At 39.5% G+C, this 16,096-nt stretch overlaps 1 protein-coding gene across 2 annotated transcripts in view; it reads right to left on the bottom strand.

Annotated features, from left to right (window-relative positions):
- Positions 1–15,842, bottom strand: part of Pon2 (paraoxonase 2) — a 41,131-nt gene extending 25,289 nt beyond the window's left edge. For both annotated transcript variants that reach the window (XM_042684581.1, XM_042684580.1), the window contains exons 1-2: positions 15,679–15,842; positions 3,834–3,904 (exon numbers count right to left, since the gene is read on the bottom strand). In XM_042684581.1, coding sequence (XP_042540515.1) covers positions 3,834–3,904; positions 15,679–15,752 — 145 coding nt within the window. In that variant the 5' untranslated portion in view covers positions 15,753–15,842. The remainder of the gene's footprint in view (positions 1–3,833; positions 3,905–15,678) is intronic.
- Between the last annotated feature and the right edge of the window lie 254 nt (positions 15,843–16,096).

Raw genomic sequence — 16,096 nt, 5'->3', positions numbered from 1 at the left:
TAAATATATTTAGGTTTATGGGATAATTTTTTGGACTGAGGCAGTTCTATAATGTCATTCATTGGTTTAGAAACAGTGCAATAGGAAACCAGGGCCAGACTCTTTTGAGGTAGCATGTATAAAGGGGTTTACTCGATATTTCCATTGCAATTTATTTGGAGAAGGTCTGGGCAATCTGACAGAAATCACAAGAGACTGGAATCCCTTGACTTCTGAGGATGTACTTAGTCTACATTGGCTATTTTTTCATTTAAAAAATATCAGTGATCTAAATAAAAGAAAATAGTCTGGCCATCTTATGACTTCTGAGATAGTCTGCAGATACGCTCTGGCAATTAAATAGGACTAAACTGAGATGTCTCTTGGGAATGCTCTTCAATCCAGGAAGGACAATATGAATGTAGGAGATAAAAACAGTAACCCAAATTGATAAATAAAACATAGTGTCTTTTATACAATGTATATAGGTATATACACAGATTAGTATTCAGCCGAATAAAGGAAGGAAATTCTGAAACATGCTACAGCAGGTGAACTTTCAAGAAATCGTTCATGGTGAAATAAATCAGTCCACAAAAATCAAACACTATGTGATTCTACTTAACAAGGATCTCTAGAGCAATGTAATTCATGAAGAGAGAGTGGTGGTTGCTCTTAGCCAGGAGGGAACAATGGGTAGCTATTATTTAATAGGAAGCAATGGTAGGGGAAAAACAAAGAAGGGGGTGACAATGCTCCATAGGAAATGGACTGATTACCTTGCTCATACAACTGTAACCCCTCTGTACAGTATGTTTACAATAAAAATATATATAAAAAATAAAGACGCAATTTTGCAAGATGGAAAAATGTTCTAGAGATGGGTAAAGGTAATGATTGATCAACAGTGAAAATATACATAAAATTGTTAAAATATGTAATTTATCACAAATAATTTTTGACTCAGAAGAAACAAAAAGCCCTGCAACCAAATGGACCTTAAGAAGGGAATTGGGGCTGGGCATCAGTGCCTCACACCTGTAATCCTAGCTATTCAGGAGTCTGAGATCTGAGGATTGCAGTTCAAAGCCAGCCTTTTCAGGAAAGGCCATGAGACTCTTATCTCCAACAAACCACTGGAAAACTGGAAGTGGCGCCTTGCCCCATGACCGACAAAAAAAAAAAAAGGGGAGAATTGGTTGCATAGTCATAGAACATGACTATTTATATAGAGCCCGGAGTAAGTCTATATGTGCTCAAGTATACAGGTGCTCAATCTGGGTTGGAAGGGAAGGGAAGAAAGCAGATTGCAGCTCGAATGCACCATTTGTGAAAACAAAGGCACATATTTGTGTGGGTATATTTGTTTGCATATGCACTGAAAATACCAGGAGGACAGGATATAAATTTTATCTCTGGGGTTGTTTCTCAGAGGGAACAGAGTTTGTAAAGACATTTTTATTTCCCATTTGAGATCTTTCTATACAGTTTGAATATATAATGTTTCTATGAGCTTTGCATAGAAAAACACTGCGCAAGAGGTTGGGTGCTGGTAGCTCACACCTGTAATTCTAGCTACTCAGAAGACTGAGAGCTGAGGATGCTGGTTCAAAGCCAGTCAGGGCAGGAAAGTTCGTGAGGCTATTATCTCCAATTAACTACCAAATAGCTGGAAATGAAGCCATGGCTCAAAATGGTAGAGAGCTAGCCTTAAGCTAACTCAGGGACAGTACTCAGGTCCTGAGTTCAAGCCCCAAGACCAAAAAAAAAGAAAAAAGAAAAGAAAAGAATATTTTTAAAAGAGTTAGAAAACCCTTTGTCTTTTATCTAAGTTTATCTGATTTGGGGAAGGAAGGGGAAGCACAGAAATGCTGAGATAAGGGATGAACTAATTCAGCAGTGATACTCACTAGACACTATGTTGGAAATGAACTATATGGGGATGGGGAATTGGGAGGGGAAAACTCAGAGACAATGAGGGAGGGGGTGACACTGTTCAAAAAGAAATGTACTCATTACCATACTTGTGTAATTGTAACCCCTTTGTATATCACCTTTACAATAAAAAAGACATAAAGAAAAGACTGTGCAGTTGATTTAAAAAGATAAAGTGAGAGAGAGAAGGGAGAGAGAGAGAGAGCGAGAGAGAGAGGAAACTCCGCTGACATAAGTTTCCAAAGCACAGTATATAATGTATAAACGTATGAAGAGCTGGCTCTGAGATACTATGTATAATTTGACCCAATTTAAATTTGTGTGTGAAAAATTCCTAAATAGACAGAAAAGCTATGAAAACATACACAAATTTTGTTTAACAGTGTCATCTATTAGGAAGAATAAAATGTTTCTATCTAATATAGATTTTAATAGGTGAACAACAAAACAAGAACACCATCTCTCACTTCTAGATGTGGTTCTTTTAAACATAGGAAGTGGCCCAGGTGAGTCTAGTTATTCCCACTGCGGTTTTCCAAGATTCTTGACCTCAGCCTATTCACAAACTGATCATTATAATGAAAACTATGAAGGCCAAGCTTTGCCAAAGATCATACTACAAATATGTGGTAGAAGTAGAACAAGAAACTAGGTGCTTGACTTTTTCAGTTCTTATCATAGTATAAATGATTGCTAAGAAAGACTTCTTTATTGGTCATTGATAACTTAACAATAGTTACTGGGAATCTATTATGTTCCCAGGACTCTGGAAGACAGCAAAAAGTGGAAAAAAGAAAAAGAAGCAAGATATGAAGTTCGCCCTGGGGGAAAAAATTGCAGAGACGGTAGAGAGACCCTGTCCCAGGAGAGAAAATTGGACAGCCATAATCTGTAGCAGAACCAGGGCTTTTCGTAGGAGCCCCTCTGAGACTCAGGTACTGCTACAGTGAATCCTGTAGAGTCAAAGGACCAGCGACATACCACTAGTTAGTCTCTCCTCTGCAGTCACAACCTTCAGTATACATTAGGAAGTGACAAATGTATATTAGGGATAAGTCAGATACTGATCTCAGGGTAGTGAGCAAAATAAATACTGTTCCTGTCTACACGAACCTTACCTTCCTTTTTTTTATTTCAGTTCTGGGGCTAGAACTCAGACCCTGAATGCTGAGATTTTTTTTTTTTTTTGGCTCAAGGTCTGTATTCTATCACTTCAGCTACAGCTCTGCTTCCAGAGCTGTAGAAAATTGGGGAAGTTAATTGGACATAAGAGTCTCAATGACCTTCCTGCCCAAGCTGGCTTTGAACTGTGATTCTCAGTTCATAGCCTCCTGAGTAGCTAGGATTATAGACTTGCGCTGCTAAGGCCTGGCTTACCATCCTCCTGAGGTCCCATCACTAGCTAACCACTAGGTTAACAGAGCACCGATGTCAGAGGACATCCCCAAAGAATACAGACATTACAGGCATAACTCAGAGAAGTCACTTAAGAATAAATCCAAACAGTAAACAAATGTGTGCAAGTATTCAATGACAGGGAACATAAGAAAGAAGAAATACAGAAATGCATAAATTCAAAGGAGAGGGATTGTGCCAAGTGCCAGTGGCACATGCTTGTAATCCTAGTGACTCGGGAGGCTGAGATCAGAGGATTGTGATTTAAAGCCAGACTGGTGAGAAAAGTCTGTGAGACTCTTATCTCCAATTAGTCACCCCAAAAAAGCTGAAGGGGAGCTGTAGCACAAAATTCAAGCTCCAGGCATGGCAAAAAAAAAGAGAGGAGAAGTCATGGATCAAAGAGGTTTCTGTTGCTCTAATGAGGCTTATTTGCAGGAAAACAGTAACTACATGCAAAAATACTGTTAGTGGATGTTGTAATGTTGGTGGACAAATGATGTAATTCATTTTCTTACTCATACCAATTCCTTTAATCAGGTGGCAGTTTGGAAGGTCTATGGATTCCACTTCTCTGGAGGCTTTAAGTCGATTTCTGTTAAGAAAACAAAAACACTATTTGTTTATATATTCCTTGCTTTAATTTAGAAAAAGTTTAAATAGGGCTGGGAAGGTGGCTCAGTGGTAGAGCACTTGCCTTGCATGCCTGAGGCCCTGGGTTCGATTTCCCAGCACCACATAAGCAAAAAGAAAAAAGCCGGAAGTGGCGCTGTGGCTCAAGTGGTAGAGCGTTAGCCTTGAGCTGAAGAGCTGAGGGATAGCGCCCAGGCCCAGAGTTCAGGCCCCATGACCGGACCCAAAAAAAAAGAAAAAGAAAAAGTTTAAATAAGCATTATGGCAGTAAATCATAAAGCAGCATCAATATACAGTAGATGAAACAGAAAGTAGGAAACCAAGTACAGGAACATAAAAGAGCACTAGAAATGAAGTTAAAACTAAAATACAGAGTTCTGAGTTCTATATGTGGATAGGAATTAGAGAGAAAGAGAAGAACTCAACCAATTAAACTTGCATCCAAGATCCTATGCAATTATAATCAGAATACTGGGCACTGGTGGCTCACACATGTAATCCTACCTACTCAGGAAGCTGAGATCTGAGGATCACAGTACAGAACCGCCTGGGCAGGAAACTCAGTAAGAGACTCTTATCTCCAATTAACTACCAGAAAACTGGAAGTGGCACTGTGGCTCACAGTGGTAGAGCCACTAGCCTTGAGCAAAAGAGCTCAGGGACAGTGCTCAGGCCCCCAAGTTCTAGCCCCATGACTGACAAAAATTTAAAAATGTGTGTGTGTGTGCGTGTGTGCATGTGTGTGTGTGCGTGTGCGTGCGTGTGTGTAATCAGAGTACCATGTCACATTTCTCACACTCAGATGGGGGAAGCCAAAAGCTCTGTCTTCCTGCTTACGAGCCAAACAATGAAAATGATGATGATTCTTATACCATCACTGAAGCAAGGCCAAAAGAAAACGGCATTTCTCAGGGCTTGGCACATAGCAGATACCCACAAATAGTTATTTAGCAATATCAGAAATCCCAATGCCTGTGAAAGTATTTATTTAGTTTGAAAGATTGGAGAACAGCAACTATTTTAGCAAAATTACTCATTTTACAAAAAGAAAAACAGTAGAAATAGCAAAAGAATACTGAGCTCTGATTGGATACTTTCCACTTCCTTTCCATGCTAAAGAGCAGGAAGGCAGTCTGGTTCAGCCCATGTGGATAATTCTTTTTTGAAAAAAAATTTATTTATTTATTTTAAACTGAAAACGTGGATAATTCTATTCGAAAGGCCACATGCCACAGGTTTTCTCTCCTTTCATGTTCTTACCTTCTCTGTTTTCTCTAGCACCATAAAAATAACAATGGTGTTACAGGGAGTTTTACATTTTCCAAAGTAGTTTTCAGACACCATACATTTAATAGACAAAATATTAATTGGCTATGTATCCCTTTCCAAATGCCTGATAGCCACTGACTTCCAGACACTGGATATGGAGAAGGCCACTAAATTAATAGGAAAGGAAAGAAGGAAGGAAGGAAGGAAGGAAGGAAGGAAGGAAGGAAGGAGGGAAGGAGGGAAGGAAGGAGGGAAGGAGGGAAGGAAGGAGGAAGGGAGAGAGGAAGGGAGGGAGAGAGAAAGGGAGGGAGGGAGGAAGGGAAGAAAGGAAAGAAAACAGGCAGGTAGGCAGACAGGCTTTGCTTAGATAGTGCAGAACTACCAAGAGGTTTTAGCACTATATACATTTTGAATATTTGCATCATGTTTTCTAAATAGATGTTAATCAGTTCATCTTTGGAATCATATACCCAAATATTATTACATTGCTTGAAGTATAGCAATAAAACAAATTGACAAAATATAAATGTGTAAATGCCATAAAAATAAAATGTATTACATCAATATTAGAAAATAAAACAATAAAAATACAATAAATTTCATATATAGGACTAATATATATGTATATATGGATAAATATCTATCAAGAAATTGATATCTCTCTATATGATACACACACATTGTGTATGTGTGTGTGTGTGTGTGTGTGTGTGTGTGTGTGTGTGTTATGTAGTGGTATGTATGTGTGTGTATGGTATGTAGTAATAACAGCAGTAACATTAGTAGTAATGATGAAGATGTTGTTGATGATAATCATGGGTGGTCAAAGGAAATCAGTGAAAACAGCTAGTTTACCACCACTCTAAATAGTTTATCTCAATGAATTTATCCAATTCTTCACTCCAGTCTAAGAATAGGTACTATTCACTCTATCTTAAAGATAATGGAATCAACTCAGAGAGTCAAAGACAACTTTCTCCAAGGATCAGTTCAGTAATAAAATGCTGGTGCCAGCCACACTAAAAGGCAGCTCTGCTCTAATGACTCCAAATTTTCTGAGGAATGAAGAGATCTGTATTCTTGCCTTAGCAGTAACATCTGCCATGACCTTTAGCTGCTCAGTGACTCACACTCTTCTTTATAGAAATATAAAGGCTAAATCTAGAAAACTTTCAAGTTTCTACTAGTGTTGCAAGGGTCCTGAACAAATATAGGTGCACGTAAGTGGTTCACAGATATGATTTATACATTTGGTATCGTGCTTGTGTGTCAATTTTATAAACTTACTTATTATGCCTATTGTACTTTACAAAAATAGAAATGATTTTCAAAAATAAACTATATGATCAACTAGATAAGCTAAATGATTAAATACAATCTCCTCAAAATAACAATATTAAGGTGTAATTAAACAGCTTAATGTAGGGTGTTTGCTTATCCAGTCTGCATAGGTTGTATACATGGTTGATTTATATACTTTGTTCAAAAGGATAATATCAATATTTGATTATACAGGATCATCTTTAGATATGCAGACTCTGTGCTACCAAAATCAAAGAATGTATATGAATTGGAGTTAATCTAATTTTTCCTGTGGCTTTCTTTCTGTTTCAATCTTTGCAGCCCATCAAGACTTCCAAATTCTATTTATAAAAACTTGCTAGAAAGGAGATATGACAAAGTAAACAGGACTCAAGAAACAAAGGATCTCCACTCAATTTGTCGTATCATTTCTAAATGACTCCACGTTCTTGACCACATATATGGTATTTGTGTATGTGTGTGTGTGTATACACATACATATATATGCATATATATGGAAGCTAGTAGGAGGGCACAGAATCAGAGAGAAACAGGGGAAAATACACAACAGAGGGGTCCCTCAGCTGCACTGGATATTGATGAAAACGAACTAAGCAACTCAAGGGCAGCGATAGAAGGGAGGGAATGAGAGGGAAAGAAGGAACAGCTTACACTAAGCAAAAGGAAAGAAATGTACATATCATCTGATGTGGAAGAAAAGCTGTATTGTCATAGCTCATAGAATCTGCAAACATTATAGACCACGATAACTTGCCTTGTGAAGGTTAAAATGTTTGTGATTTTAACTAAGTATCACTATCTCACAATACTGTAAAATTTGTGAAATTTATGTAATCACTTAATCTCAATAAAAAATATTTTTTTTAAAAAACATGTTAGACTTTCCTCTGGCAGAACTATCAGTTCCATTCTTGCTAGATTCTAGGGTGGTAGGCCCTGTAAGTGAACCAAACTAAACCTAACCTCCCTTGTCCTTTACTCTTTCCATTTCAGAAGACCAGCTAACCATGTGCCTTCCTGGCCTCTCTTTTATATAAGTGTATTTATAAGAAAGATACTTCTACTCAATAGAAAGATCAGACATAAGAAGAGAGCTGGGTTGAGACCATCATCCTTTTTCCCCCCTCATAATATGAACACCATTCAAAGCTAGAGATGAAAACATCTATTCTGAATCCTTAATAAGACTGTAAAGGTAAAACTGCAATGTCAAAGCATGACCTTGAACTTCTTTGTCGTGATCACTGACTCCAAATGAACTCTAGACCGGCTCATCTACAGATTTTTTTAAAATCATGTATGAAGAATGAACCACTATTTGTATGAACTACCATTAATTTGATATGCATTACTTGCAGATGAAAGCATTCCTAACATCAGATTTAAGAAGTTTGGGAAATGAAGAAAACTGTAGGCAACTCTTTGGAATAGCAGATCAAAAGCTTATATTCCTGCAAAAAAATATTAAGGTAAATGGTATACACACTAATATGCGATGTTAAAAGAGAAAGAAAATCTTTTCCCTTTTGTTACAGTCTGTTTGTCCCTAATACTTTATGTCATTTGCAGGATATAAGGTCTGAGAGTCCCTGGCTTCCTTAAATGGACCCAGCAATCAGTTCCCGGATGATTCTACCAGGAAAGTGCATGCAGGCTCTTAAACAAGAGTACAGTGACCTTTATGGAATCCATGGGTAAAATTCAAGGATCTATGATGGAGAAAAGTCAATCTTCAGTTAACCTTGTAACTGAAATTGTTTCCATTGATGATGTATGTGGACAAGAAAAGAAAACAGTGAATAGTATTAACATATTTGCAACTCTGTCAGTAATTAAATTAGATATTCATACATTACATTTCAGTTGTTGTGGATGTCATTTAAACTCTGTAGTACTTCAAAATGTCTACCGTAAGACATGTGTGTACCTCTAGATCTATTTAAGGCTCTAAAAATGAAGCTTGTATTTTTACATCATAAATTATATGTTTAAATAGTTTGCTAATGGTATTTAGGTATAATTGGTTTCTTTTGTAACCTATATTTAGCTCAGTAGTAGAGTTTTTTTACCTAGCATGAATGAGGTCCTGGGTTCATTCCCTAGCACATTAAAAGGAGAAAAAGAATAGTAAAGAGCCTGCAAAAGAAGCAAGACTACTACACCAGACTGCTAAGGCATCTATGGCACAATTAAGAAACCTTGCTTGAAGCTGGATATTGGTGGCTCACGCCTGTACTCCTAGCTACTCAGAAGTCTGAGATCTAAGGAGCAAGGTTCAAAGCCAGCCCAGGCAGGAACATCTGTGAGATGCTTATCTCCAATTAACCACCAGAAAACTGGAAATGGTATTGGGGCACAAAGTGATAGAGCCTTGAGTGAAAAAGCTCATGGACAGTGCCCAGACCCTGAGTTCAAGCCTCACAACAGACAACAGACAAAAAAAGAAGGAATTTAAGCTATCCAGCCAGAAAGTGTGTGCTCGTAACCAACAGTCATTACCATGAAATCAATTGCCTATTTCTTTCATTCTAGAAACAGCATTAGTCATCCCAGAGTAAAACCAGACAAGGGGCTGGTAGTTATCAGTTTGCTTCCTAGGGGTATCAGATAATCATGTTATGCAACACTGCCAATACATTACCAATAAAGTAGGAACAGGGTGACTATCAGCCCTTGTTTTGGGCCATATCTCACCACCTTTGACACTTACAAACATGGACAGGGTTTTAACTCTGTGCAAGGCACGTACAAACAGGGCTTTATCTTTTATAAAGACTTTAAAACCCTTTGGAATTCAGCCCTTGGGCCCCTGTGACGCTTTGTGCTAAAGACTCTAAACCTAGGGAAAGTTTGCAGGTTTGCTCAATGGCAGAAAAGCTTGGGGACTGGATGGAGATGGGACTAATTGCATGTGGAGTCAGAAGACCTGGCTTGGAGTACATTGAATCAAATTCTCCAAACCTCAGTATTTATATGTAAACAGAAAAATGAATGAAGTCATAAAGTACAAAGGCATTTTTAAAAATATCAGAAAATAAACATTTTGGTCTAATATAAAGAAGAACTTTACACCATTGAGTGAATTAGTGACCAACACACAATATATGATAAGAAGGATGGATGGTTAAAGGAAATAAAAGAAAAAGGCTTCCCCTTTGTAAGTGTTCCAAAAGAGACTGTCAGGTCTCTTGGAGCTGTCATAAAAAGTATTAGGCATCATACAAAATGTTCAGACACTTATTGGAGTTCCTGTCACTCTTAGGTCTCAGATGCACTCATATCCCATGATTCATCCAAAGCTGGGGATCTTGTTATAGGAAACAGCTAGTCTAAGAATACTGGCTTCCTTCTGGTTTCACCTTCATTGCCCACGTTGGGAGAGAAGAAGGTGGGTTTTGAACACATCCTACACTAAAAACCTGAACTGGTTATAGTTCAGAAGGAAAGAAGACAACTCCAGTTGCTTTTATTTATCTGGGACACACTTAGGCTGAAAATTACCCATTGTGTATCCGAAATTCAAGTTGAAGTTTAAGTAGGCCTCTTGGGAATACAAAAAAAACTTCACTGCCACAGTCCCTTCTCTAGTAATTGAAGAATTAGATAGTAGACACCAGATTAGAGCAAAAAGATCAACGAGAAGCCTCTGTCCTTTGGCCTTCCTCTGGGGAGCAAGGAGCATGCTGCTTTTGAAATATTCTCAGGGTCTGAAGGGAGGAATCCTCTATTTGAGGATCTCCACACTCGTCAGACAATAGACATTCTTCATGATCCAAAGCAGGGTACCAGCCAACTAAATCTGAATTAAAATTAAAATTTGAATTAAAACAACAATTTCCAGCCAGGTGCTGCTGGCTCTTACCTGTAATCCTAGCTACTCAGGAGAGTATCCTCAGGTTGAGGATCAAAGTTCTGCCTTGGGCAGAAAAGGTTTGGAGACACTTATCCAGGGAAAAAAAAAAAAAAAGACAGAAGTAATGGTGTGACAGCCTTGAGCAAAAAGAAGCAAGAATAAGAGGTTCTGAGTTCACACCCCAGTACTAGCGCACGCGCGCGCGCGCGCGCACACACACACACACACACACACACACAATGAGAACAGATGGTGACTCACCTATGTAGGTCGAGATCTGAGGTTCATTGTTCAAACCCAGTCTGGAGAAAAGTCTGTGCGACTCCTTCCTATCTCCAAGTAATCTCTCTCTCTCACACACACACACACACACACACACACACACACACATTTTTAAGCCAGAAGTGCAGCTGTGGCTTAGGTGGTATAGAGTTAGCCTTGGGCATGACAGCTCAAGTGTCAGCACCAGCACAAAACAAAAACACCTCAGTAAAAGCTGTAGATCAATAGGTAGCTGGAGGGTAATGGGGAAAGAGAAACAGGTTCTGTCTGTTAGGGGCTGATGGAAGAGGTTTGAGCTAACAAGGAGGACAATAAAAGGATAAATGTGGTCAAAGTTAAGTGTATATATGAAAACAGAATGATAGCTCCTAGACTTGTTCCAGGGGAGGAGAGTGATAAGGGGGTGACATTGATTGGAACAGAAGCATATATTGTAAACATAGCTGGAAGTGTCACAATGAAATCCCCCACCATCAGTAAAACCAATGTATGCTAATAATAAAAATAATAATAATAAATACTAATGGCCAACATATGAATGAAAAAAATCACAAATCCGTAGGAAAATGTAAATCAAGCCTTCAAAGAGATATCACCTCACACTAGTAGAAGAGCACATATGAAAAAGGCAAAAGCTAAAACGCATGGGTGAGTTTATGGAGGCAAGGAAACATTTTTTTTTTGTACTCAGGATTAATCCACAGCGTCATTTGTTGGACAAGAACTGTACCCCTGAGCTACACATCCAATCTGGAAAGGAAATCTTTATTTATTGTTGATAGGAATGTGTCAATTCCTGCAGCCATATGAAAACAATATGAAGATTTCTTCAAACATTAAAGTAGAAAGCCAGGTGCCAGTGGCTCACTCCCGTAATGCTAGCTGCTCAGGAGGCTGAGACCTGAGGATTGTCCTTCAAAGACAGTCCCAGGGAAGGAAAATCCATGAAACTCTTATCTAAAACTAACCACCTGAAAGACAATGACGTAGCTGTGACTGAGAAGTGGTAGATCACTAGTCTTGAGCAAAAAAAGCCCAGGGACAGTGCCCAGTCTCTGAGTTCAAGCCCTAGGACTGGCACTAAATAAAAATAAATAAATAAATAAATAAAATAGAACTACTAAATCTGTACCAACAATCCCATTACTTGAATATATACAAAGGAAATAAACTCAATGTGCTGAAGAGACATCTTCACCACAGTGCTGTTTATTGTGATGCTATCTCCAATAGCCAAGAAGTAGAAACAACCATTAGTGGATTAATAGATAAGGAAAATGTATTTTATATATATATATATAATGTTTATATATAGCATAAAAATACTATAAATGTTTTATATTATACGTGTTATACACATTATGTTTATATGGTATATATTATATTTATAAAGAAAATGTGCTATATATGTAAAATGGAAAAGGATGAACATGTCAGTGGTCAGTGCATGGATGAACATGGAAATGTCAAGTGTAATGATTCAAGTTCAGAAACACACTGCATGATGTCACTCACAGGGGGAATCTTAAAAGTTTGACCTACAAGAATTTGGAGTACATGGTAGTATTAGCATAGGCTGGAGAGGGGAGGGTGATAACAGACATTAACTGAAGGAATAAACTCATGTTCTGTTGAATAGTATGGTGATTCTAGTAAAAATAAAACATATTTCAAAACAGAAAAGGGAAAGGATATTCAATGTTCTCATCAAAAAACAAATGTTTAAGATGATAGCAATGCTAATTGCCAGTTTCTTTTTCCTCTGGCACTAGGGTTTGTACTTATATTTGTTTGGTTTACTTGCTCAGCTGACGCTCTACCACTTGAGCTATACCTCCTGTCCAGATTTCCTTTTTCATTTTGGAGTCTTACAGACTTTTCTACATGGACTGGCTTCAAATCTCAATCCTCTGGATCTCAGCCTCATGAATAGCTAGGATTATAGGTATGAGCCACTAGGGTCTGGCTCAACTACCAGATTTTATCATTAGGAAATGTCTACATGAATTTGAAACATAGCATTGTTATCCCATAAGTATGTATACTATATGTCAACCAAAAATAAAACTTAACAAAAAATCATCCAATTCATGAATGTTCTGCAGAAATAAGATGCGTATTTGTGTAACATGGCAATTAAAGTTATTATGTTTATTTCCTACCAGAAGCACTATTCTCAATTCTAACCTAGTCCAATGCACACATATAATCTCCTTGCATTGCCTATTAGCTATCCTGTGATCTATGGCATCAATTAGTTTTTACTTCTCCATCACTCTTGAGGATAGAGAATTTGGGTTCCCATTCTCTCCCAACTATAGCAGCAACTTAGTTTTTTCCTTTCTCCTCTTTATCTAGTATATTTCAAATTGACTACACAAAAAGTATTATCAGGAGAGATTTTGTTTTGTTTTGTTTTGTCAGGTTAAAGATGGAGGCCTGAGCCTCACGCATGCTACTTCAAGTACTTTATCACTGACTTACCCTCAAAACACAAGGCGAGTTCTAAAAAAATAAAAATAAATAATACCAGTGGGCATGGTGGTACACGCCTGTAATCCCAGCACTCTGAAGGCTGAAGCAAGGGACTTAGGAGTTCCAGGACAAACAAGGCTACATGGTGAGTTGCAGGCTACACAGTGAGACTCTAAAAAAATACGATTAAATTAAAAAAAGAAATAAGAATGGCCAATAGACACATGAAGACATGCTCAACCTCTCCAGCCATAAAAGAAATGCAAATCAAAACAACATTGAGATTCCACCTCACCCCAGTTAGAACAGCTATAATCAAGAACTCTAATAACAACAGATGCTGGAGGGGATGTGGACAGAAGGGAACCTTACTGCATTATTGGTGGGAGTGTAAACTTGTTCAACCACTTTGGAAAGTAGTATGGAGGTTCCTCAAAAGACTCTACATAGAGCTCCCCTATGACCCAGCAATCCCACTTTTGGGCATTTACCCAAATGATCACAAACAAGACCATACTAAAGCTACCAGCACAACTATGTTTATTGCAGCATTATTTACCATAGCTAAGATATGGAACCAACCCAGATGCCTCTAGATGAATGGATCAAGGAAATGTAGTATATATACAATGGAATTCTATGCCTCCATCAGAAAGAACGACATTGCCCCATTTGTTAGGAAATGGAAAGACCTGGAAAAAATTATATTAAGTGAAGTTAGCCAGGCCCAAAGAAACATAGGTGCCATGGTTTCCCTTATTTGCAATAACTAGTATATGTCTGGGACAAATAGAAAAGGTCAAAAAGCTATATACATATGACCAGATAAGATGAAGTTAAGCAAAATGAACCCCAAGTGTTTTTTTCTTTCTTGCTATTGTTTCTAACGTATTTATAAGGTACTATGTGATTTTTTTGTTGTTGCTTTGTATGTCCCTACCCCACAGTATAACCCGTTTTCACTGTATTTAATGTTGGTATAATTTGGGGAGGGGAAAGGAAAAAACAAAATGTTTAAATAGGGATACAGGCTGACCCATTGCAACAATGAGATGTACATGACACTATGTTTTAAAACGAACTTTACAATTTGGGGGGGGGAGGGAGTGTAGTTGTAGAGGTGGGAGGGAAGGGATGAGGGAGTGTAGCAGTGGAGGTGGGAGGGAAAGGATGGTAGGGGAAAAACAAGAGGAGGAGGCAGCAATGCTTGATAAGAAATGTACTCATTACCTTGCTCATGTAATTGTCACCCCTCTGTACAGTATTTTCACAATAAAAAACTTATTAAAAATAATAAAATTGTTATATATATTTTTAAAGGCCATCACTGACTAAGATTCTCTGTGGGTGCACTCTGACCCCAGTCTTCCAGGAGGCCTCAGGGTACAGGCTCATGTCTATAATGCTGTTCAGTACCTGAACAGCAAATGAAAAACACCAGCACTCCCCTTTAGCCAATCAAAACGGGGCCCATGTTTCCAACTTGTGTGGAAAAACCTCAAAACCTGCCCATTTCTCACCCTGCTGTTTTCATCCCTTGACTTCATGTTCTGCTGAAACTGGTCCCTCTGCCCCTGTACCACCTTTCCCATTCAGCCTCTTGACTTAGGGTGCATTTTCCATTTGGGGTGGTGGTTCCCTCACCGTCCTATTTGTTATCCTCATGCATCAATGCCAACGTCAAATGTCTTTCCTGCCCAGAACTTCTTCGGAGCATGTAATCTTTCCTTTCTAAGCCCATTGGTTTCAATTATATCTGTCTTGGACATACTTGTTTGCATATTTACTTTTCTTCTCTCTTCTCCCGGAGTAGAGTGACCGCCAGGAGGTTCTAGGAGGAATCTAGGAGATCCCATGACACATCCTACTGTCCTCATTATTTCTAGAGCTCTTTCGCATAACCTTTATCCCATCTCAACTGGGAATGGAGGAACCACCACGCCTAACCGGTACGTTTCATCCCAACTAGAGTCTGAGATGTGCGAATGCTGGCGTTTGGCTTCCTGCTTGCTTCAGGAAGACGCGAGTGAACAGATCTTGAGGAAGTGATGTAAGAACAGAAGCTGGCTCTCACCACTTTCTTTGATCTCCAGCACCAGACAAAGATGAGTGAGCAGAGTTTCTGTGACCTTGCACAGGAAGAATGGGGGCACTTGTATGAAAAGCAGAGCGGCAGCGCCAGTGACCTGAAATGAATCTTTATAATTCAAGTTTCAATGCCTGAGTAACTAGCTTTGTTTCCAAGTTAGCGCATCAGGTTTGCCCTGAAGTCTGAGCAAAGACATTCCCTTATGAACCTAACCCAAAGAACTTCTTAAAAAGCCAAGGCGCATAAACTTTTGTTGTTTACACGGTGGGAGAGGGGTGAGCTTAAGAAGCTGGACAACCACAGGGAGCAATCAGAAGATCCTTCCTCCCACCCACAGTCCCCCAGCACTCCAGAGTCCCACCACTGGCCTGGTCTGTGTCCACTTCCGCACCCCTAGCTTGGGGACCCTGGGGAAGGGGGGGGGGAGCCTGGGAGTCCCACTTACCTGAGCGCCACCAGCCTCTCCCCCAGCAGCGCCAGCCCTATTGCTAGCAAGCTCATAGTCACCAGCCGCCCCATGGCTCGGGTGCAGGGCCCCCAAACTCCCGCTGCGGTCCGGTGTGGCCGCGCCGTGGGCCCGGCCGTCTGTCCCCACCCTTCACGCGGGCCGTGGCGCGCCCCTCTCCGCCCTCCGGATGGGCGGGGTCGGGCCTGAAGCTCCACCCTGGTCCTGGTGCTAGTCCTGCCCCCGCGCTGAGTTACACCTCCCCTGGCCCGGAGGGAATTCCGTGCTCCCCGCTCGCGTTTAGGTCCTGTGCAGGAGGCTCTGCGTTTCTTCTTTTCCCAGACAAACTCCACAAAACTCTGGAAAAGCTCCCGGGCCTGTCTCATTTTCCTATTCCTCAAAGACGTCCACAAGTTAC

This window comes from Dipodomys spectabilis, unplaced genomic scaffold (assembly GCF_019054845.1).
Source record: "Dipodomys spectabilis isolate Male_0828 unplaced genomic scaffold, ASM1905484v1 ptg000089l, whole genome shotgun sequence".
NCBI lineage: Eukaryota > Metazoa > Chordata > Mammalia > Rodentia > Heteromyidae > Dipodomys > Dipodomys spectabilis.
This window is presented reverse-complemented; position numbering and strand designations above follow the sequence as displayed.